A 25,615-nucleotide genomic window follows, 5' to 3' on the forward strand; every position below is an offset into this window, starting at 1 on the left:
CAGCCTCACGGACATGACGGTGAACGAGTTCTCTCAAGATTTTGAAGCACATAAAAAAATTCTTCTGTGGAAAATAATTACACAGCTATAACAATCGGACATTACTCTTAAATTTTTCCACATATAATATATGTGTACCAAAAATGTAAAATGGTTAAAATTGTTGTTAAATGTAACATACACTAAATTGCTTAACAGTTCACAGGCAGGATTTCATTCAGTACTTACGAAGTTTTCACGAGTAGAATCACAAACACGAAAGATTCAATAACCTTGGTAAAGGCTATGATATTTTTGCAAGCAGCAATTAGTTTTTTATTGATTATCAAATTCAGATGACTTAGTGATGTAGACGCAGACGAAAAACGTGTAAATTTCGAGTATGGGAAATGGCAGCTACGGTCGGTCACGCGGCCTCACTGACATGACGGTGAACGAGTTCTCTCTCGATTTTATAGCACATAAAATATTCTTCTGTGAAAAATAATTACACAGCTATAACAATCGGACTTTACTCTTCAATTTTTCCACATATAATAAATGTCTGCCTAAAACGTAAAATGGTTAAAACTGCTGTTAAACGTAACACCACTACATTGCTTAACAATTCACAGGCATGCCTATGCGGATGCGGTCTGCTAGGTAACAGGTGTTCTATTTATAGTGTGCTGCACTTTGTCACTAAGCTCTATGAGGTAAAGGGTTAATAGCTTAAATTATATGGTAATAAATCATTCCTAACAGTTTATAAGTGGACTATTCTTGAATATCTGAAGCTGTAAATGGCAGAAAGAAGGAAGCTGGATATGGCGTATGAATGTTAAGGGTGTCATGAATCAAAACATGAAATAATGTTTTCTTTTCTTCAAATGTGCTGCATTTCTATCCATGTCATTAAACTTTCCATGACTTCCTACGTCTTCCTTACTCTGTCTGAATCTTAAACATTTCATTACAAGAGATTGAGAGAGACAGACAGACAGAGAGAGAGAGAGAGAGACAGAGAGAGAAAGAGATGCCACTGTGCACAGCAGCTCCTTCTGAGAACTCATTATCAAACATTCTGTCCAAGATATTGTTGTCCAGCTCAAAATACTTGAATTTCTTGGCCTACATACAGTGAAATGCTCATTAAAAAAACTGCTTGTTGCACTGTATGGTACTCTACCATTATCCAGACCTGCCAACCCTGATGAGTCCATCTCAGTGAGGCAGTCGATTTTTTCCCGTAAGATTGACCAGTTTTCATTAAGGTGTAACAAAATATCATTAACTGCTACTGTAAAGCTGGAAAATGTAATTAAAAGTTTGACGCATCGACAATAAACATTATGTTCAATTAAAAAGCTGGTAAAGTATGCTAGACTTTATTTACCACGAGTACAGTTGCACAAACTTTAGTTCCAAACCCTATGCAGCTCAACGGCTTGTTGCTATCTCTCAACTTGACATAATTCTTGGAAATTCTTTTCCATTTCACACGATGACGTCAAGTATATCTCCCACCACAAGACATACTCAAATTGGCATGTGATGTCCAATAAAGGTAACTGTGTCCTTTCCAGCTTTTGGTCACAAGAATCTGAACATTCCATTTTATTCTTCTGTGTTGATTATCAACACTTTTTGAGAAGCTTATTTTCCCTTTCATCTTAAACATGCATCACTTTCTGGGTGCCATTTAAAAAAAAATCTATAATTAGATTTGATCATGCAGATGCTTCACATGAACAAATAGGTGCAGCTTAAAGCGTCTGGGGTGCTGCTGTAAAGTTAGTCTGGTTCAATGACTAATTTCACTAATTCTAGGATGAAATCTGGATCTAAATAAAACACGGATGAACCAATTATCCAGATTTTTCAGCAAACATAATTTTTTCATCGTTTCTGCTAATATACTGTAAGTCCCTATTTTAAGGGTAAATTTCATAAGATTTTAGGCAAATCGTAAGAATTGGCAGGTCTCCATTATACACATTTTTACAAAAGTATTGATTTTAACCAAATCTGACTGCATTTCTTAAGGTTACAAATGCATTGGCATTTTTTAATAATTTAAAATGTATAGCAATAAATCATTCAAGATTAGTGGACTATTATTTAATATTTCAAGTCGTAAAAATAGCTCTAGGCTGTATGTGCAATACAGAATTATTGGTGTGCGATATGGAATAACAGATCTGAATATCTCTATCACAAGCCAGATCAGCCATGTAATATTAAATGGGTATGTAATCAAATTATATTGAAATATTCACCATTAATTTGTGACAGATACAACCATTTTGTACAAAGAAGTTAATTGGTTGAGCTATTTTGTTGTGAATAATGAAAACACGATGTTAATATCTTTAAGTTGTAACATAATTCCTAGTGAATTTCTGTACATTACTAATGGAAACTAGCGATGTACCAGTACAGTGAAAAGGTACTGTGGTACGTACCATCAGAAAAAAATACCACAGTACATTGGTATATGGAAGTATTTTTTTATATTTTATATTTTTAAAAATACTTTTCAATATACAATGGTGCCATACCATAATTATGTTGAACAATCCATGAAATAGCTCTGGACAGTGTATCGAAAATCTTAGGACTACTTCTACTACCAAACACTAACTTGGTGTAGAAATAATACTTTTTCCTCCACTTGATGCCATATGGAGGCCACAATGTTGGAAGTATGGGAATTAGCTTTAATACATCAGTAATATCTGTCTTGCACATATTAACACCCATTCCTAACTGCACCAGAATGTGAATAGCATCATCTATTTTTTACGTACCAGAGGGAAAAATCATCTTTGCTGATTGAGGCATTGATACTTTCATGCTCGAGTGAACTGTGAGGTGCCAACATATCTATTATATTCTGTACTTGCCAGAATATTTGCTTTGTACTACACTGAGAGGGCTGATCCAGAATATAGGAAATGGTGGACTTTCAAAGGGGCCTATGAATTAGTTCTTGGAGAGCTCTTACTCAAGTAATACTCAGGTTGTGATGTTGCTGATACTAAATTTTTATGCTCGAATGAAGAAGTAGGCTGATGAGAAATTCCCATATGAAAACCATAGCAGAGACCATTCATAAGATAGTCCACAAATTCTTTCTCATGATGGTGTTGCAATTCGTTTTGCAGTCTAGTGATGTTCATGGGTGTGGTTACCTGAAACGCTATTAACCCTATATCCTGATTTAGTCACTGAGGTTTTGTAGGTGGCAGTACCTGCTTAGTCATCAGGCTGCACTTGAACTGTGAATGTGGATTATTTGCAAGTCAAGCACACATGTGCATTACTACAATTTGCTTGGAAACAACCATTTGTTCCATTGAAATTATTACATATTTCTTTTCCTAAGTGTAATAACCTTCTCCAACCTTGTCTATCTACTGTAATCTCTCTATTTACTGATTGGCTTTGACTTGGTTGACTAATTGCTGTCTGCAGAGCAAGGTGACAAAAGTCTGAATCATGAGCAAAACTCCGGCAATGCTGACATGGAACAACCTTGTAAGCAGACAAGACAAATGTTTGTAGCTTGGGATCGATTCTACTCCAATCTACTTTAATGTTCATGGAGCTGCAGTAAATGGCTGCTTTTGGTGCAAGTTCTTTGTGGTACTCACAAAAAGCTGAGCTTTCTTTTGTAAGGGCATGCATTTTTATCATCTCTTTTTTATATAGATCCAATTCTTGAATTCTGGAAGGGAAAGCATCACACATAATCACCTTGTACCGACTAAACACCAGTATGAACTCGCTAATAGTCAAGTTCATAGAAAGCCTATGGTTGCAGACTTTTGTAATATTTGAAATTTGACCAGGAAACCTTCCCACCAACTTCATGCCCCACTGACCTGAATGAATAGATGTTTGATCTTCAAATTCGTGTGACATTAGGAGTTAAGATAAATTCACGTATCTACCTGCAATAATCTCCTTCCGCAATTGTGAGCTGACAGGGTCAATATCCGGTAGGGTAGGGATAGGCACGCCATGGTCAGGAAAATCGGTGACAGCCGAAGAGCTACCGGACCTGGTTTCCATGGCCGACATCACTGTTGTGAGGGTATGCGACTGTCTCTCAGTACAAGGATATTTCATATTGTTGGTCATATTTAACTGGGTTTGCATTTTTATCACTGCTGCTTGGAGAGATGATACTACTTCAAATAGAACAGTATCCTCCTCATGATCATGTTGTATTTGTTGTTGTTGTTGATTATTCTCTCCAGTGCTAGGAGCCCCACCTACTGTGGGTGCAGAAGAAGGCATTCCTATTGCTCACAGCTGTGCACTACATTGACTGATTCTTGATGCTGAGTGCAGGGATGAATGCAAGGGATTAGCAGCATATGTAGATTGCCAAAGACTTGCCACTAGCTGGCTGGCAGAAATACTGAGCCCAGTCTCATCTAGGTAAGGGGGTGAGTCTGTGGGTACTGACATCATCCTGAGCTGCTGCAAACCCTCCTTCTAGGTGAGGCAGAATCCAGAGGCATAAAGGCTCATGTTAGGCTGCCATCTTGAATTAGCTTCACATTTTCTTTGTAAATCTGCACAAGATGAGCCTTCTTTAGAGAAGCCGGCACAATAACGTTAATTTCACTTATTTTTTTACGAAATTTTCCCACCAACCAATTTTTTGCCAACCACAGTACCCACGAGAAAAGGAAAGCTGAGGCAATTTATCCATGATATACAAGAAATCAGCAATTGCCCACAGAACAATAGGGTGATATACACGTGGCAAAACACAGTTTTTCAAAGTCAGCAATTGCCCAGCAGAACAATAGGGTTGTGAAGCAGATGGTGCTACATGACATCCACTTAAAAGAATTAGGCAACTTGTACATTGTCGTTGTGATGTAATCCAGATGAATAAAAATTCTAGCATCGTGCCCAGATATTCAAAACTATTTCCACGTATTTCCAGTAGAGCTTATGAAGAGTCCTGAAAGACTGTCAAGTTCTAATAGCAAACAAATCTTGGCCCAAGAAAAGAATATAATATGAAAACAAAAACTGTCCACTCTCAACACTTGTCACTTGTAAAGTCAATGACTGCTGCTGTCAGCTACCACAGCACAGCAGACCCTTGTCTCTGATTGGCTGATAGCTGATCCAACTTAGTGTGTGTGTCCACTGAAACTGACCTTGAACTGACCCACATAATGGGCTTGGCTGGAATCCATTCTTGTGTAAACAGTTAATTACATTAAACACCTACATATGGAAGTCAGACTGAGATGGTCACTATGGTGCCACAGAGAAAAGTAAAATGAGATGGTCACAAAGGTGCCACATATGTAAGTAAAGAACATGCTACATAATATGTGTTTGAGTTGCCAAAAGTTAACCTACTTTCCAATATTAGTAGTCATTTAGGAGATCACAATGGCATTATTTTTATTTAAGAACAACTACATATAGTGAAAAGAAACATGTTGATATAATCATCCTTTCAAGAGATGTAATCAAAACAAGATTTGTGAGATGTCCACAACTGCCATCATGCTGGAGCTCTAATCTGCACCATTCTTATTAAGCTTGGATGGTTGATTGGATGGCTTCAACAACACATTAAACACATTACCGGCTATATCATCCCAAGGATCTACTTAGGAGAAGTAGCAATAACAAAGTTTTCAACAAGGAGTGTGTGTGTGTGTGATTAGGATTTTTAACGTAGCTTTAACAATTTTTCAGTCACATCACTACAATGTCTGCAGTGTGGCAGTTTATAGTGATGTCTAGCAATGAAGCATCATGCCACAGACATGAAGCATGATGTCCCATCCAGTCACATTATCCTGACACCAGGCTGACCAGTCCTGACATCATTATCCTGACACCAGGCCGACCAGTCATAACACTAACCTCTTAATGCTGAGCGCCAAGTGAGGCAGCTGTTAGTACCATTTTTGTAAGTCTTTGGCATGATTCGGCCAGGGTTCGATACCCACAACCTCCTGCTTCCAAGGTGGACGTTATAACCACTAGGCCACTGGAGAGGTCTTTTCAACAAGGATATCATAGCAATCAATGTCTAGTTACTCCTAAATCATAATGTTGCTGATTTGACACCAAGGATGATTGCTATGATTCAACAAAGATATCATAGTAATCATCCTTGATGTCAAATCAGCAACATTATGACTTAGGAGTAACTAGACATTGTAAAAAATATTTCAGTGAAAACCTCAAGTTGCTATGGACATTCATTTAGAAGAAATAATAGAAAGAAGATCTTCAAGATGGACATCATGCAGCCCAAATTGTATGTCAAAATCATAGTATGGTTTGCATTTCCTTTATGTCACTGTGTAAAGTCAGAAATTTTTGTTTAGGTGTTTTAATTACTAATCAATATCATCTATATTCAATATAAATTTTCATTCACTCAGACTGTGTGCATTCACTCCTGTTACTTTTTCTGATACAGATTTAGCCAACACAGTTTTCATTTTGCCTGAATAAAACCATCACTGACACTACTATAATCATGTCCTCAAACGTCTAATACATATTGCTGGTAAAGATCAATTTGGAACTGTAGATACACACTAAATATTCTCCAATTCATAATTACATGACTTCAATATCCTAAATTTTAGATTTTTGCTTACCTGTAACAATGATAAACACAGATGCTTGGTAACTTCCTTCTGGTGAGGTTGTGGAACAGATGTATTCTCCACCATATTCCACAGTTAATCGTGGAATTGACAGAACTCCTCCTCTCAAACTGTGTCCTGGTGGCAGGGGTCCCTCACGACGCTGCCATCGGATTAGGGGGTTCAGAATTGCTTTAAACAAATAGAAGGATATTATGGCTTCCTTAACTTTAGATAATGATAGCCCCTTCCACTGTGTATCATATTTTCCTCTTTTATACAGCAACTCACAGGTTAATGAAGCAATTTAAACATATGGAAACAAACTGACAAATGATATTGTAAACATCTTTATTGGTGGCTGAAGTGTAACAGCAAAAACAACCATATGTATCCATCTTGTGGAACTTCAAGTAAAAGATGACATTATTTACATACAGATTTATGTAAGTAAAGTCTTAAATCTAAACATATTTCAAAGAAGAGTTGAGTTCAAACAGGTTAAATTATAAATAATTCTTAACATTAATCTAACAGCATTCTAATAAATATTGTCTACACTCATTCAAATGGGAATTTCAATGAAAAAGAAGATGCTATCATTAAGGGTAGTCATTATTATATGCAAACTCCAAAATCCCTCCTTCCTGGAAAAAACATTCTTCTTTCCTGTCAAATAAAAAAATACCAAGTACAAACACAGTACATATGGGAAGGGAAGTAACTTTCCAAGATTATATATACTTACTTCCCCTGTTCACCACAGGACTTCCCAAATACAGAAAGTTCTTTACAGGCTTGAGCAGTACAGCAACAAGGATTTGCACATTTTTGTGGTGTGGTGTGGAGAGTTTAATCATAAACATAAATATACTTTATGATAAAAATTTCCCTTCTCAATTGAATACATTACCTGCTGACTTTTACATCAAGAGACTCTTGTAGGGAAATCAGGAAAAAATGTATGAGCATCTGACTTCTAACTCGGTCACCCTTTTGAGGGTATTTTATTATATGGGTCCTCATGTTAAGTATAAAACTAATCTCCTAAATAGAAGCATCATGTGGGACAATAGCTATCGACATGCAAATGCCACGAAACCCTAAAAAAAAGGTTAAGGCCAAATGAATGGCATTTCCTTACTAAGGAAAGATTCCAGAGGCATATCCAGCAATATTCTACTGGCCTCAACATGGTCTAATAGATATCTTTGCAACTGCCACTGGACCAACCAGATCAAGTTCTCTATGAGGCTAAATCACAGATAAAAGAGAAAGTCTACTTGCTTGCCAGCCAACTTCAAGTGGTTCCTGGCCATGAAATCTGGCTCCATTTCATTAGAACTACTGAACCATCTGAGCAGACCTAAGGAGTTTGGTCCAGCAAAAACAGCATGCAATTGATCCATCCAGCTAGTTGAAGCTTAAGCTATCAAGAAGCATACCTTGCACTATATCTAGCTCTGCAAAGTAATGCACAAAGGCTCAAACTTAGTAGAATTGAGCCATCTCAGAACCATAAGATTTTATTTGGGGAACAATGTGAGTGTCTTGGGACAGCTTTTAATGTTTCCTCTGCAACAGTGTGGAAAGACATTCCACTTTCCCTTATATGCCTTCAGAGTGGAGGGCCAACTTGAACAATGAACACCTCTGCACATGATTTTTCTCATATTGCATATTAGATGCACCCCATTTCATTTCATTTAGGACCAACTATAGATGATAAGAAGTCTTCTAGTTAAAGTACAATGTTAATGTGATCAGCCATCTAGAAGAAGTAACAAGGTTGTAAAGGTATATTCATTCATTCAGGATACATTTTCAAGATAGCCACTGAGATGGCCATTTGGGGTGTCTGAGCAGCACTATTTGTATTAAGGACCATCTAGAGATCGCAATAATTCTTTATTAAACCCCCATCTTGATAATACCATCTATTCAGAAAGAGAAGCACTAGCAAGATTCTGAAGATTGCAGAACTAGCAGCTATATTGTATGTGGGACTGGCACCATTTTCATTTATGACTAATTGGACATGACAAGAAGTCTTCTGCTGAAAACCCCATATCAATATCACAGTTTGTTCAGAAGAAATAGGGAGAAGATTATCAAGATGGCTGCCACAGTGGCCATATTGGACAATAAAAACTAGATTTTCAAGATGGCTACATATCAGATCTCTGACCAGCGCTATTTTCATTTAGGACCAACTAGATATAGAACTCTTTCAATGAAAACCCTTTGTTGGTAATATAACAATCCATTCAGGAAGAGAGGCAAATTTTTTTTTCAAGATGACTGCCATTTTAAACATTATAACAGAACCATTTTCATTTAGTACACAACATAACAAGTCTGCTGGTGAAAAGTCCAATGTTAAGATGATTTTACATTCTGAAGCAGAAATAACATTTTCAAGATGGCTGCCACAACGACCATACTGTATGTTAGATTGGTCATTTTCATTTATGTCCAACCAAATATCATAAGAAGTATTTTAGTGAACACCCCATGCTGATCTGATCATCCATTCAGGGGGAGTAGTTGTAGCAAGATTTTCAAGATGGCTTCTGTGGTGACCATAACTGATATGTAAGCAGCACTGTTGTCATTTCAGACCATCGAGACCAAGGGATGAATGTGTGCTTAAGTCTTCAATCGTATGACAATCATATGAGTAATTCAGAAAGAGTAGCAATAACAAATTTACACTAACAGACAGAAGACTCGCACAAAAATATCATCCCACAAGCTCTTCTGGTCTATGAACAACACAGTTAAAAATAACTAAGTAATGGAATGAACAGCATGAAATTTCAGCACATTTCTGTCCCCTGGCTACCATGATACCATAATTCCACCTCATCCATAATGGAGCTACAAACAATCAGCTGAAGAAAAATGCATAGGCTCAAGCAGAATAAATCTAGAAACTGCATCCTCTTTTGATCAAGCAACCCCAAGCAGCATCTAATGTTAAGTGTATCACAGACAGTTCAGTACACAAATTGGCCTGATAAGTAATCCATGTGGTCAAAGAAACTAAATCAAAGGACAAATAAAACCAGCAAAATCCATGCTAAGGTCACAAAAGTTCACAATAATGACATCTGTGACCTTCACAACAGCAATATAAACCCAATGGCAGACATGGAAAGTAACCAAGATTCACAACCCTATCTAAAGGACAGTAGTATTTGAAGATAAAAGCCTAACAGTTGCACATGAGATTCCATCAAATTGAGAAGCATAAATTTAACATAGTTCATCCCTGTACTTCAAATAGATTTTATAATAAAAAGAAACAAAAGAAACCTAGAAATACTAAACCTTCAAACTTGCTGTGCAACATATCTTCAAGTGAAAATACATAAGTACACCTAGCTTTAGCCATTTATTTTAAACAGCTGTGTAGTTAGAAAGCAGAAGAACAAATGTGACTGAAATAAACAAATTTTGATTTTGACCTCGAATATAGGACACACAACCCATCCCCCACCAAAACTTGCTTCCATTTAGTAATAATGTAGAGTTGAATAGAAAGTATAACAGAAATATTAAATATATAATACAGTCGAACCCACTTATCTCGACCTCGGTTAACTCGCCAACCCTATTAAGTCGACGTTTTTGAAGTGGAACCGCCAAATTCTCTCTTTGTCTTAGCATTTTCTCATCGGTTATGTCGATTCTTTTATGTCGCCGAACCCTAATATCTCGAGCACAAAAGAAGGCCAAGTTTGCCACTTAACGTCGGTTATCTCGATCCCCATGACCAATCGCTTTGATTGTATCGACAACCCCATCTTAGCAGTGCATTGTTACATCATAATCTGCTTATGCTGACATCTGGGCCGAGTACTGTATGATGTGACAGTCAATCATGCTACCGTACTATACCTACAACTGGCCGACTTCTGAAGACGCGAATAGAACAGATAAAAGTTACGGTTACAGAGACTTAAACTCCGCAAGAAGAAATAGCAAACAACAAATAAACAAGTTTTGCATAATTAAAAATAATTATTTATTTCTCAAAATACAGGAGTGAAAGAATCCCTATATTGGGTGTTAACTTATGCTACAGTAATATATACGGTCCAATATTGCCAGGTGTTGACTTGTGTAAGTTTCTTTCGTGGGAATGGAGATCCTATTTTGCAAGAACACGCTCTTTTGATAGTAACCGCGTGTACAATACTTTTCAGAGCTGTGTCAGAGTGAAATGACTCACGAATTTAATTTTGACACTGGTTAGCTTTTTGTAAAAACGAACTACACCCCGCACGTTTCTTGTGATTTTATGAGCGATCTTTGTGTTTGCAATGTTGGAGAATATAATAAAGGTTTGTATCGAGAATCGACGGTGGTTTGTATTGTATACTGGTAAATCTCTGCTGTTAGTTGGTGCACATATGCCTTTTGTTGTTAGCAAACATGTATGTACATTTTTATAGCATGCCGATCGCTTCATCAAACAAATCGCGGCAACGCTGTTGTGTAAAAAAACCTCCAAAAACACGTGCATGTACATTCTCATTTATTAACGCACATCATGTACATAAAGAAATTTCAAGCACATGTTAATATATTGCCGCCATATTGGTTTTCGTTTATCTCGATCATCGGTTATCTCGACACTTTTTGGCAAACCCCTAGGCCGGCGACATAACAGGGTTCAACTGTACCACAATTCTGACCAAATTGAAATTCCCACTGGAGTAAAACAACACACCTGCTATGATAATATACACCAAGTTGCATCAATGAATCTCATGCATCTCTAAAGTTGTAGAGTGGAAAAGAAAGTGTGAAGGAAAACAAAAAATACTGAAGCTTGACCTTGAGGATAGGATATGCAATATTATTAATGATACACATTTTAGTGATTCATGTACAAGCATACCAGGTTTTATCTCTTAACCTGAAACAGCTTTAAAGCTATAGAGCATTGGAAAGTGATATGCAAAACATAAAAATAAAATATTGAGCCCTGACCTTGCCCTTAAAGATAGGACCCACAGTATGGTACACAACACATCATCCAGTGATGATGTACAGGTATAATTTCACCGCTTAATCTCAAATGACTTTAAAGATGTAGAATGGAAGGGAAATTGTCATGGAAACACAATACCGAGCTGTGATCGTGACCCTCAAAATAGGCTTGGTTTTGTCGGATTTTGTGCATACTATATCAGCTTTTCTTAGAAAAGGTAGTTTCTGTGGATTTTGTGCATACTATATCAACTTTCTTAAAAGATATAGTTTTGTGGGAACTTGTGCATACTATATCTGTTTGCCTTTAAAAAAAAGTCAGGGATAAAAATGGTTCAAACTGAGATTCAAACACTAAAAGCTGTAAAATATGACAATACACCACTCCCTCAATAACTCGTGCCCTGATAACTCACGAGCCACTTATAATGCGGGGTCAGTTGTGGATCCCATTTTTTAAACCAGAAAATACCCCAAAAATTGATCCCTATTTGTCGAACTTGAAGAAAACCGCGATCAAAATTGGTAACGGAAACTTTGATATATTGCTCATTTTATCATTGAAAAGGGTAGATAGGACCTGAAAATTTTATCAACTCTATGAAATATCAACTTTTAAAAATAGGTCATACAATTTTTAACATTTTCTTTCCAAATGACATTCTTAGTATGCAGCAATTAACAATATGTAAGGAAATTTTGATCATTGAAAATGCCACTTACGCCGAGTGGAGGCAGTATTTTAATAAATACAAATTAAATAATTCTTTTATCAATTGAATAATTTGTGTTCTAATTCTATCTTTTAGTTCCTTTTAAGTGTAATCATCATAAATGCAATGTGCCCTCTTGAAATTAAACCTGAAATGTGTCAATCTACTGTAACAGCTATGCCTGCAAGCGTTTCTCTGAGAACCTAATTAAGTGACGACCGTGTTTTGATAACTGACTTCCTGAAGTATTTGTTGTATTGTTGCACTGAATTAAAAGCTGGCCTCCTTTGTATTAGCACGTTAATTATGTCTTTTGAATCAAATAAAGGAGGTAGAATAAAAGAAAAGTTAAAAGGAACGAAAATCCAACAAACTTAAAATCTAGCAGCCTTAGTCATATGTCAGGTGAACTCACTTCATTTGATCAACTGAACAATAATCTACATAAACTACCTTAAATTAACTGACTCTTTCATAACTGTGATCAAAGATAACAAGGCAGCCAAGTGAAATGAATACTTTGTAAAACAAAGAGCTTGATTTCACAGATACGTTCCATTGGCAGCAAGCGAGTTTCAGAAAATGATAATAAGTTTCATTATTGCTTCCAATGAAATCGCGCCATCAATACTGTACGAACTGAACAATACAAAAATTTAGTTTCAACGCAGACGATTTTCACATGAAATAAATGTCATGTTTTTTATTTAAAAAAAGGAATCTTGTTTGGTGGTGCATGAACAGTTAGTCTAGTTTCCTGCTCTTGGGACTCCCGATTTGGCAGGATAATATTAACACCACTACAAGAACCAGACTCATCAAGAAAACAAAAAGCAGTGACATAATACACAGATTTGTTCGCGTACATGTGATGCTTGTTGAAACCAGTTGGAATGAACTTTCATATGTAGGACATTTTGAAAATAAATGGTGGTAGGCAAGGGTAGTGGCATGAAGCAAGATGTAATTAAAAAGTCTGAGAAACCATTCTTCACAATTTGTTAGGAATAAGACAGAGTGGCTGCATATTCTGTGGCATTCTAATGAATGTAAACTGTATTATAATAAATCTAAATGACACACTAGGGCAGTCCTGTCATCAACAAGTTGTACAGTGTGTGTAAAGCAGGATTTTGTACAATACTGATATGTGACAATTTTCTGCCTGTTTGTGTGTACCATACCTGAAGCAGTGCATGTCAATTCCACACTCTCTCCATCTACAACAGATAATGTCCCTGGGCCTGCTATTTTCACTTCAGCACGCTGACCTTCCTCAACTGCAATAAGACATAAAAAAGCATATCAACCTTTATTAAAATTCATGTCCAGTGGTTGCTGCTCTCAGGAGGCCTTCTATAAAGAAAAGATTGCCTTATGAGAGATGCAGCTCTTAGTAAGTGGACAAAATGGTGCAAATGCACTAACCTAATGCTGATGAAGGATAAGCTTGCCTCTCTTATCAGAGGTCTTATTAAATCGAGGAAGCAATGTACTGACTTCTGAAGACTCTGACAGTCTGTGATTCAACAAAATTAAATCACATGACAGTTTGCATATTTCAATAAAAGTTAACAGAAAGAATTGATACACCAGCAATATGCTGGAAACGGGTCTTAAAAAAATAGATAATTAGATTCTGGGACCGATAAAATTATATCTGCCACTATCATTATCTAAAAATGGAATAAAAACCAAATTGCGATAAATTAATGAGGCAAACTCACTTATGCAGTTTTGATTCAAGCTAAGATTTTGAACAAATCAACTGCGACATTTTCTACTGAAGTCATGTAAATTAATACATTTTTGATTTAAGCTAAGATTTTGGGTAAATAAACCGAGACATTTTCTACAATAACTAAGATTCCAAGGCAAAAAAAGTTAGACATTTTTTACTCACAGTAAGGTTTTGGAACAAATAAATTCAGGTGTTTTAAGGAAATAGCATGTCTATATAAAATTATGTTATACAACTAAAACTTAGCAATAAATCAATATAATAGCACTAAAAAGGACATCAATTTTAAACAACCTTTTCACAGTGAACATCCTAACCAATAACTATTTAACAACCAAGGGCTTTTGAGAGGTATTTGAGCAGCTCTGAATATCTTCTTATAATTCTTGTTTTTCTTTGAACGTATCAATCAACTGAATGCCAACTGATGGACAAAATAACATTCTATACAATGATCTTTAGATGAACATGCAGCACACTGAACATCTGTAGATATATGCATCTGATGTACAGTAAATTAGGTAAATGACAGTGATGTGAAAATGTAAGAGAGGAAGAACATGTATGCAACTGGGCAAAGTTCATACTGTAAAATCTGTGCTCTCTTAGGACACTCAGAATGAGATCAAGGCTGATGTGAATAAAGTTGACTAATATAATTCTCTGTCACATCCTGCAATTTTGATGTGGTTTCACTGTATAGGTCACAAACCATGGAAGGTATCCCACACTCTGGAAGACTGTTATCTGTGATTTGTTAGTGGAAAGTAGCTGCTGTGAAAGGGTAACTAATGAAGTTATTCAATGCGAAGTGGAAGATATTTCTCTTATCATGGGCATTAATTTGTCAGAATCATTTGAAGCCAGGAAACTTGGTATAACATAGGTCCCACAGTTGTTGATGGCTGATCAAACAAAAAACAGACTTGGGTTGAAACTGCCAAACAGCTATGGGTCAAACAAACAAATGAGTGAACTGAGCCATTTGAATGAGATTGTCACAGGTGATGAAACTTTGACTTAACTTTTCTTTAACCCAGCCCAAGAAAAAATAGTTACCTTCGGATCAGAGAAAACAAGCAGAGGCCACAAATTGCTTGATGTAGTTGGATTGTCAAGGGAATTTTAAACATATTATTTTTCAGTGCAAAAGTCAGTGTTATCAAGGTAGGAGTGCCTGACTTTGCCAGGTGCATGGACATTTTTATGCCTCTAAAATGAAAAAATTCACTCACCATCAGGCAATTAAGCAGTGTCATTGAAAAATTCCCTGGTGCAATCAGTCAATTCCCCATACTATTATGTAACTGTCAAGTGCCATCAGGTAACTCCCCAGTGCTACTGGGTAATTTCCTAATGCCATATGATAATTCCCCAGTACCACTGGGTAATTCCCTATTAGAACTGAGTAGGTCTGCAGTGCAGTAATTCCTGTCAATGGGCAATCCCTTAGTAACAATGGGCATTTCCTCCGCAAATCTTGGTCTACATTGTTTACTTATGCAATCAGATAGAAAGAACTGTGTCAACTCTCATGTCATTAAGTGATGGCAGAGCTGGATCTATGCTGAAGGTAGATCGTTGAGCCCAAAAGAAAGTCAAGGGTGTGTCTAAACAGTGTAATGGACACAACCTATAAAACTCAAACTAACTAATGTACTGTCTTCTCTCCTTGTAAATGGGTAAATACAATAAGCCTCACTTTACAGTCTGGGTAAATATAATAAACCAACTTTAAAGTATGGGGAAATACAATAAGCCTGACTTCACAGTCTGGGTAAATACAGTAAACCTGTTGTTACATTATAGGTAAATATAATAAACTGGACTTGGCAGCATGAGTAAATACAGTAAGCCTCACTTTACAGTATGGGTAAATATAATAAGCCTGACATTACTGTGTTAAAAAAACTTTGAGACTATAGAGACATAACCTACCAATGAGCTGTACTCTATCCTCTGTTCTGCCACCAACATTCTCTGCAACACAAGTATAATAGCCTGTATTCTCCTTGCCAACATTAGTTATGTCCAGAATAGCTGTTCCTTCTTCTAGTGGGAAATTAACCTGTGGCACAATGTCACCACGTCTTGGGGCCGAGGGGTCAATCCAAAATACAGTGGGAGTTGGCTCTCCTTGTGCTATGCATTCCATTCTCACCTGCTGACCAACGATAGCATAAATTGTCTTGCTAGGCTGGATCACAATTGTAGGAGGACCTTAAAACAAAATGAAGAGACAGCTCTAATTATTTTATTCTAAGAAACTGGAATAGTCTGAGTGTTATCCAGTCTGATATGCAAGCCAACAACAATAATGAGAGAGAGAGAGAGAGAGAGAATTGTGTTCCACACTTTAAGCATATGACTTATCAAGCTATTTATACAAAGATAATAAAGATGATGTTGTGTTATTGATTATACCAAGATATTACCTATGCAAGGGGATAAATTACCTATCCCTTCTACTGATTCCAAGGAGACAAATTACCTATTCCCTCTTCTGAAGGCAAGGGATAAATAACCTATCCTCTCTACTGATTCCAAGGGGACAAAATACCATTGCCTTCTACTGGTTTCATAGGGATAAATTACCTATCCCTTCTACTGATTCCATGGGGGAAAATTACCTATCCCTCCAACTGATGCCAAAGGGATAAATTACCAATCCCTTCTACTGAAGTCAACCAAAATAGTTGAGATAAATCAGATGAATAATGAAAGAATGGGAATGCATTACCAGTAGCCAACAATTTGATAAACTAGTTTCATCTTTTGTGAACATATCAAAACATAATTCAAAATGAAATAATTTTTATTATTTTTAATCAATCAATTTAATTTAAATCATTTACTATAACTATTATAACTCAATCATAAATTTGAACTTGGGTTCTAGAATAGATCAAAGCCATTATATATTGGACTGTGACACATGGTTTGATTTTTCAGGCTTGGTCACATGATATTTACATCTAATTTTGGAAAGGTACAATTATTTTTATGAGGTGCCTGTCTGTTGAACTACAGGCTGTTAATATTACAATACCAGTCATTGGCAGAGAATGTCATGAAAAACATGATTGAGGGCTGTAAAACCTGCAAAACGTTAACTGGAATGTTATCTGATATACCTTTAAGGGATATACATGTCTTTTATGCAGAGTAAGCACTCAGTAAAAGGTCTGAAGGTAATGAGATTTAATAAAGAATGTGACTTTTTTTTGCACTCACATTTTGAACAAAGAAAACGTTAGAAAAATCAAATCCTGTGATGATGCAACATCATTCTAGTCCTCTGTATCTAAACTCATGTCCAAACATAAGTATGCTGCATGAGACAAATACACTTGTACATTAAGCTTAACAAACACAGAATGGTGAATCCAGATTCATGACTCCTTAAATCCATACTAATCCTGAAAATTTCTGGGAAGTATTTCTTACCTCGCACAATAAGCGTAGCAGTGGCAGTGGTGGTTCCCATTTCATTGGTAGCAGTACAAATGTAAGACCCCTGTTCTTGCTGGGTGGTTCCCTTGAACATTATTACACCATTCTCCATCACCTCTGTACGCTCTGTAAGCTGCAATCCTCCAACCCTATATAGATCAACCAGTAATGTTACTATATGTTGGGAGTCTAACAAAAGGAATCCAAATTTCAGGATTCATGGTTGTGACATTAGATGTTAAGAATCTGTTATTTCGAAAAGTAAGCATGCAGGAACTTTCATGGTTGTACATTAACTGGTCTTAGTGTTTCCTGTAATATTTTGTTTTCTTTAGACCTGAACCTACTAGCATCAAATGTCTTATATTTTTCAAGTACATTAAGCTCTAGACCATTATAATGTCATTTATTATTATACCATGGTTCATGATATAAGAGAATTATGGTCATGAATCCCATTTCATAAAGTGGTAACAAAATTATATGAAATATGACTTTATTATATGGCTGTATCACTATAAAACAGTAAACTCCATGGCTCGCATCAACAGCATTTTAATATGGGAGTACTGTACCAGGAAAACAATTTTTTTTTGTTGCCAAGACTTATATGGATGTAAAAAATATTGCTTTTTTTTTGCATCCCATAACTTATAGGCACAAAAAAATGTAAAGACTATATTAGCAAGATTGAACATGACACACAGCACTTGGCAGCTCTTTTAATAACCACCTAAATGAACTGTTATAAACTAGTATGATTGTTCTTGCTGTTAATTTGCATGTGCATATTTTCCAATTACTCCAACAGGAAATCAAATAGAAAGACCTCATAATTCAATGGCAAGATAGAGTTTACCCAGGAGACCTGTTCTACAATGTACTTACATGGTGCAAATCGTGCTTAGCATCACTTATATTCTTGTTTATTCCAGAAATATTAGTTGCAGATTTTGTTTTATTCAGATTACATTTCACCCAGATATACATAAGTTTCATTTACTTTGATCCATGTCATGCAAGTTACTGTTTCCAAGTGATTTTAAGCAATCCAAAAAAATGATGTCGTCTATATGAAAATGTACACATATTTAATTGTATAAGTCACATAACCAATATATATTTACATAACTGTCATACGTTCATGACAAAATGATCATAATACAGGTTAAAATTATGAATAGTTATGCATATTTGATTTAATTTATATCTGATTTAATATAATTATTTGTTTGCTAGCTTTAATTTTTTAAAAATTCTATTACATGCTATTGTAATATAACTTTATTTACTGGATTTTATATTTACATATACATTGTATATAATGCTGACCTAGTTCCTGACATTGATTTAGGACCAGTAAGGGTTCTGCTAAACAAGTTTTAAAAAAAAAATCTTTCTCATAGTAAGATTCATAAAGAGGAATCAAGGCCATACTTGGAGTACGTGACAAATAACATCTGTTTATTTTTACAAACTTTTGGTTTTCCCAGAAGGCTGAACTCTTGATCTCCATCTGGGAATCTGTTTTGCATTATAGTTAGACTTATCATTAATGTTTTGAGAAGGAACTGTCATTAGTGCCTTAACACTTAAGACATCCAGTTATTTTATGTTGTGACCAGTTTGGGGCTAATTATTTTATTTCTTCAAATTATTTTAAAGAAAAGGGATTCTTTTTCCTGGAAATACTAGTATTCCAAATTAATTCTTGGACAAGGACATTTATCAAAACTTTTTAATGATAGGACTTCTAATATTTAAATTCTTGGATTAATTTTGGATGTGATTGGTAAAACTGCAAGTTCTTTTTCTCATTTTTATCATGTTTTTTAGGGAAATAAATTATATTTTGTTAAGTTTTACAAAGCTTAATGTAACATGAATAATGACCAATTAAGGTCATCATTGATCCATTTTACTTTTGTGTTTTGCCTTAACAAAATTATATTTGCAACACACTAGCAAGCTGGTTAGTTTGGTGTCTCATTTGTTTACAACTGTTGGATATGTATTTTGTTTTCTGACAGAAATCAAAGCCATTTAATCATTTAACCCTGAAACTGGCTTGGGTAAAGAGGATTTTGTCTGGCAGCTATGCCAGTACTTTGATGTGTAATTGCCTTTTACTCCATAATATTAGCATGTTTGGCATAGCTGTGTAAACAGCAAGGTCAATTACATGAATGTGAACTACAACTGAGTATTTATGGTATTATATTTATTTATGAAGCATTATTTCTGAAACTTCTTCATTTTATTTTAGTGTTATTAATGAAATTTAATGCAATGGTACCCATAATTCCAAACCAAAAGTTGTACTTCATTCAGAGCAAGTCAAAATCTTCAATGTACATGTGATGAAGCCATGATGTAAATATGCTAACTAAATGCAAATACTGAACCAAAAACTGTTGTTGTTTTGGTGATGTCAAACTGGGATCACATTTTAATGAGTTAAGCATTTACACTTTCGAAGCAAAATAAAAACATAATTAATGGTGTACTAATACAAAATTCCAATGCAATAATGCATAAACAAACAGCAAAAGAGACAAAAGGGAGAGGTACTACAATCTGTTAATGCTCAATTCTTGTCAGCATTTGATCAAATTATACATGTCTGAATCAGACAGAAATAATATCATGAGGAAAAATTAAATATATTTATTGAATTTTCAAAATATATTATTTTTATAACATTTCCACATAATAATTCATGATGATAATTTCTAAAACAACTACAAAGTTGAAGGTGTCCCAAGACTTATACTACATGAAAAGAATGTAATGGTTTCATGTCCCAACATTTATAGATAAAAAAAATTACTTTCGGAAATAATTAAAAATGTCCCAAGGCTTATAGTATACCAAGACATACAGTCATAAAGGTATGCATTATGACTTCATTATATGGATGTTTCACTATAAAGCAATAATGTATTCATTGATATTTCATAATTAAAATGTCCCGCTGTAAAGCAATATGGTATGCATCATTACTTCATAATTAGAATATCTCACTGTAAAGCAATATTGTACCAGAGATCTTGCTAGGATGTTAACCTATTTTGGCAAAAATATGAGTCCCATTAGCAAAAGCTGCAATCCCCATAAGCATATTTGGCACACCTAAAGTGGCTAAATGTCCAAATGAGAAGAAACAGTGGTTGTCATTGAGTTGAATTTTCCAAACTCTTTTCATAGCTGACATATAGCTCTTCTTTGTCCAACAAAAAGTGAGACTGAATTTTGTCAATTCAAGGAAAGGTCTAATTCCAAACACTAGGCCAGGCATCACACACTTTCTTACATTTGGCTACTGTTCCTTCCAAACTATCAGTTGTAGCAACTTCAACACTCTTCTGAATCTCATTACAATCTTCATCAGTTTGCCATTTAACCCCAAAATACTTACTCAAATTTTGCAAATGGCATTATGTCTAATTCTCTACATGTCTTGATTCTGAGGTCCCAAATACTACTTATTCTGCTGCACTAAGAAACGAACACAATAATGAAATCTAATTTTGTTTTGATGTACTCTTGTACTCTTTCTGCCTCTGAATTCAGTCATTGTAAATATCATCACATTTTCCCACCATTCAGTGTTTTTGAGACCTCTGTGTATTTATCATTACTTCATATTTATAATGTCCATCTATAAAGCAATAAATTCCATAACTCCCATGGACACAATTAGCTCAATTTGTTAACACTTAATAGCACGCAAACTATAACAGCACAATTATGATAAACCAATGTTTCTTAATGTCTGTTAAAAGCATGCTATTAAGCACTTGTCCAAAATTAGTCGTTCTAAATATTTAATTGAGAAACAGAATTCAACTTGAGAACATATTAAATTGAGAGGTTTTGTGAAAGTCACACTTGATGCAAACCATTGCCATTTAAATCACTGTGTCTCATGAATTGCTTTTATTTTGATTTTTTTATATAAAAGAAATATCACTCCCAATAATTAATGGCACATCAGCAGAATGGCTACATTGTGCCAATAAAAAGTTGTAAAAAAAAATAAATATACAGAATTGTCAAAACAAAAGTAGAAAGATAAACCCTTTCAAAAAAACTGTAAACCTGAGGTATGACAAGTCATAATAGGTAAAAGGTAAAGAAAGTCAGATAAATGAAACTGGATTAATGTGATTTATCGGCATATGGGAAATGTATTTCTAGCACATATATACTGGTAAATAGAACTTACCTGGACCATGTTACTTTCGGTGGTGGGTCACCATCCATCACTCTACATTGGAACAGAGCACTGCCTCCAACAGAAACAGTCTGGGTACCTTCTGGATACATGTCAATCTTTGGCCTCATTCGTCCTGAAAAAGTAGTGATCCTATCCTGAGTGATGTAACACAGATGCATTCAGAATACTCTAAGAACAAACTTGTCTATAAGAGAGAGACTCAGCTGTAAGCAAACCAACACATATCTTTTGAAAATATTTTTGTTAATATTATAGGACTGGTTTATCTCAGAAAAAAGGGACTTGTGTTAAACGTTGCAATATTCTGTTGATAATTTGATGACAGATGACGTTTTAAACAACCTGTAGAATAAAGTATGCTTTCTGCATACAGTGTTCAGACCTTTTGTTTTAGAGAAAATATTTTTACAGAACTAAGCTAGTTATAAGAAATGAATGGATGAACGCAGGCAGACAGACACAGAAGATGATTACAACACAGGTGGTCTTTAATGATGATGTGCCCTATGGATTTGATTGTCTTGTTGGTTTTAGTGGCACTTTTAACACATTACTGACACCCATGCAGCCAACCTGGGCTGGCCTAGGGCCCTAAGGAATAAAATTAGCTTTAATGTTTTGCAATGATATTAAGGAGTTGAGATCAACATAATGTATCTAAGCCAATCACTCACTTTCCACTTCAACTATTCCCCAGTCCTGGTCTGATCCAGCAATGTTTTCTGCACGGCAAACATAAATTCCTCGGTCTTCCATTGTTGCTTGAGTGATTCTCAAAATGTCTCCATCAATCTGAAAGATGTAAACTTAAATTGATTAATACAGGCACTTTGCTTTAGAAGACTGAGGATGATACCTGAAGTTTCTAAGACTAAAGGTTGTTGTTGTTGTTGTTGTTGTAGGGTTTATTGCCATTTTGCAGCACACGATAGGCTATACATGGCAGCCAGTATTAATGGTGGAGGTAGAACCCGGGAAATGCCTGGAAAGAACCATCGACCCACGAGAAGCTACTGGCAAAGACTAAAGGTAATGGACGAAAACAAATTGCTCCACAAACAACTCCTAGTGGCAAGTTGGTTTAAAAAAAATCCCACTGTAGTCTCCCTATTGGCTTCAAAACCTTAAATTCCTTGATCCTGCTTTAAAACCTAAGTAAATTTATTATTACTACTACTATTTACTACTACTATCCTACTATTTATACATGAAAAGTAATTCTCTGTGTTATTGACTATTCAATTATAGATGACAACCACTTCTGTTTAAAAAAAACAAATAACAAACAGTAAACACCAAATTTACTCTTAAATTCAGGATGTTCAAGCTGACTGTTCGGCTTAGTAGGGTCACCTGGCACAAAGATTTTAATTTATGGGGAATAACAACGATACACATTGTTTGAGTGATGGGACTACAAAGTGGAAAGCTGAAACAATTTCTTTAAAAATCTCAAGATTTGGACACAATAAAGGGTATTCAGTACTAGCAAGGATAATCATCATTGTCAGGATGTGAACCAGAGAGGATATTCAGTACTAGAAAGGATATTCACTATTAGAAATGATATTCAGTACTAGAAAGGATATTCAGTACCAGAAAGAATATTCAGTAATAGAATTCAGTACTAGAAAGGATATTTAGTACCAGAAAGGATATTCAGTATTAGAATTCAGTACTAGACAGGATATTTAGTACCAGAAAGGATATTCAGTATTAGAATTCAGTACTAGAAAGGATATCCAGTACCAGAAAGGATATTCAATATTAGAAAGGATATTCAGTACCAGAAAGGATATTCAGTATTAGAAAGGATATTTAGTAGAAGAAATGATAATCATCAATGTCAGAATTAGGATATTCAGTACTATAAGGATATTCATTACCAGAAAGGATATTCATTGTTAAAAAGGATATTTAGTACTAGAAAGGATACTAAGTATTAGAAAGGATATTTAGTTGGGTTTTTTTAATCCAGTACAAAAGATGGTGTGCAGTACTATAAAGGATATTCAGTATTAGAAAGGATATTCAGTACTATAAAGGATAATCATTAATGTCAGGATGTGAACCAGAAAAGGTATTCAGTACTAGAAAGGATATTCAGTACCAGAGAGGATATGCAGTACTAGAACATGCAGCACTGTCAGATTATTCATTTCTAGAAAGGATAATTTTTACTATCAGGATGTGAATCAGAAAGGATATCCAATATTAGAAAGACTTTTCAGCTCTGTCAGAACTTTCATTCAGTTCTGTTGGTGCCAGAAAGGGTGTGACATTATTCATGTTCCCATATTCTCACAACAATAGGAGTAAACAACTCAGGCTCAATATGTAAAATCTGTTATGATACATGTATATAATTTTCTGAATTTAGCAATCAAGGAAGAGGCTTAAAAATTCCTAAATGATTTACCTTTCTAACTTTATTCTAGTAAAGTTATAACAGTTGAAGTTTTGGAACAAAAGCTTCAAGCTACCGGTCCCAAAAACTTAATGATCTATAATTTTAATACTCATGAAGTTTGACTATATAGCTTTCTAATTTCCTAAAGTCTCCCTCTTGAGCTGCTGAATTAGGCAGAAACAAACATACAGGGTCCTCCAAATTCGAATTATAATACATGTGAGCCTCTCAGTTGTGAAGTTTTTCCTCTCTGTGGAGTGTCTGCTGTCCCTTCCATCACTTACTAAAATCTCCAATGTAAAAAAATTATTATATAAAGAATTCCAGAACAGAAATCTTTCGTTTTTTCACACCTTCCTTCAAGTGTACAGTACAGCTCACATGATTTTTCAAAACCTCACATATCACAATGCGGGATTTAGTTCTCTCCATGTTGATGCTCCATGACACAGCAATAAATACCTGCAAATCACCACTGCACCTCAGCAGGCATGCCGATGTCAACTCCACTGTGGAGGGCCTAATTAACATTACTGATTGACATTTGAACAGCCAATGAATGAAGACCACCCATGCAAATTCGGAGACATCAAGAGTGATTTACACTCCAACACCATTTAAAAAATCAGCGATCTTTATTTCAATCATATATTTGGACAATAACAAAAAAAAAACAATTTGAAAAGTTTTGTATAATCAGTACATATAGAAAAGGTTGGTTGACTTCTTTTACAAGTTTATGATTTTACTTCATTCAAATAAATCTGAACAAATGTATGCACTAACTTGACATGGGGCATACATTGTTGAGCATCTCTTGAACAATGTAAATTTATCCTACTATTTATACATGAAAAGTAATTCTCTGTGTTATGGACTATTCAATTATAGATGACAACCACTTCTGTTTTAAAAAAACAGATAACAAACAGTAAACACCAAATTTACTCTTAAATGCAAACCACATTTTGTCTTTAAACAGCAAAGACCCAGTCATGAGGCTAAATATCGTGTACACAAGTATGAACAAGTTCAATTTTGACTGCACGCATTGTTATGTATATTTGATTCAATTTAATTGTTTGTTTGTTTGTTGTAATTTTTTATATATTCCAATACATGCTACTGTAATGTAACTTTATTTACTTGATTTGACATTGTCCAGAAATTCAGTTCAGTTCCGTTTGACCAGACTGTTATGGACAAACACCAAATATAGAAACATTGTATCTAGTATTTGACCTTGATTCTAAACCAGTGATTGTTTTGGTAAACAATTTTTTTAAAAAAGTTTGTGTGATTTTTCTCAGAGTAAGAATAATTAAGTTAAGTCAAGGTCATACCTGGATTATGTGACAAATAGCATGTATCAATTGACCCCCATCCAGGAATCTGTTTTGTGTCTTAGACTTATTACTGATGTTTTGAGTT

General features: G+C 35.2%; 1 protein-coding gene across 13 annotated transcripts in view; it reads right to left on the bottom strand.

Moving 5' to 3' along the window:
* The window catches only part of LOC149781703 (basement membrane-specific heparan sulfate proteoglycan core protein-like), a 438,170-nt gene that overhangs the window by 83,575 nt on the left and 328,980 nt on the right, over positions 1-25,615 (bottom strand). For all 13 annotated transcript variants that reach the window (XM_089935800.1, XM_089935795.1, XM_089935799.1 and 10 more), the window contains 6 exons: positions 22,449-22,566; positions 21,763-21,886; positions 17,529-17,683; positions 16,020-16,301; positions 13,525-13,620; positions 6,639-6,818 (listed from right to left, as the gene is read on the bottom strand). In XM_089935800.1, the coding sequence (XP_089791926.1) occupies positions 6,639-6,818; positions 13,525-13,620; positions 16,020-16,301; positions 17,529-17,683; positions 21,763-21,886; positions 22,449-22,566 (955 nt within the window). The remainder of the gene's footprint in view (positions 1-6,638; positions 6,819-13,524; positions 13,621-16,019; positions 16,302-17,528; positions 17,684-21,762; positions 21,887-22,448; positions 22,567-25,615) is intronic.

This window comes from Sinohyriopsis cumingii, chromosome 15, assembly GCF_028554795.1.
Source record: "Sinohyriopsis cumingii isolate HCF-2022 chromosome 15, ASM2855479v2, whole genome shotgun sequence".
Classification (NCBI taxonomy): domain Eukaryota; kingdom Metazoa; phylum Mollusca; class Bivalvia; order Unionida; family Unionidae; genus Sinohyriopsis; species Sinohyriopsis cumingii.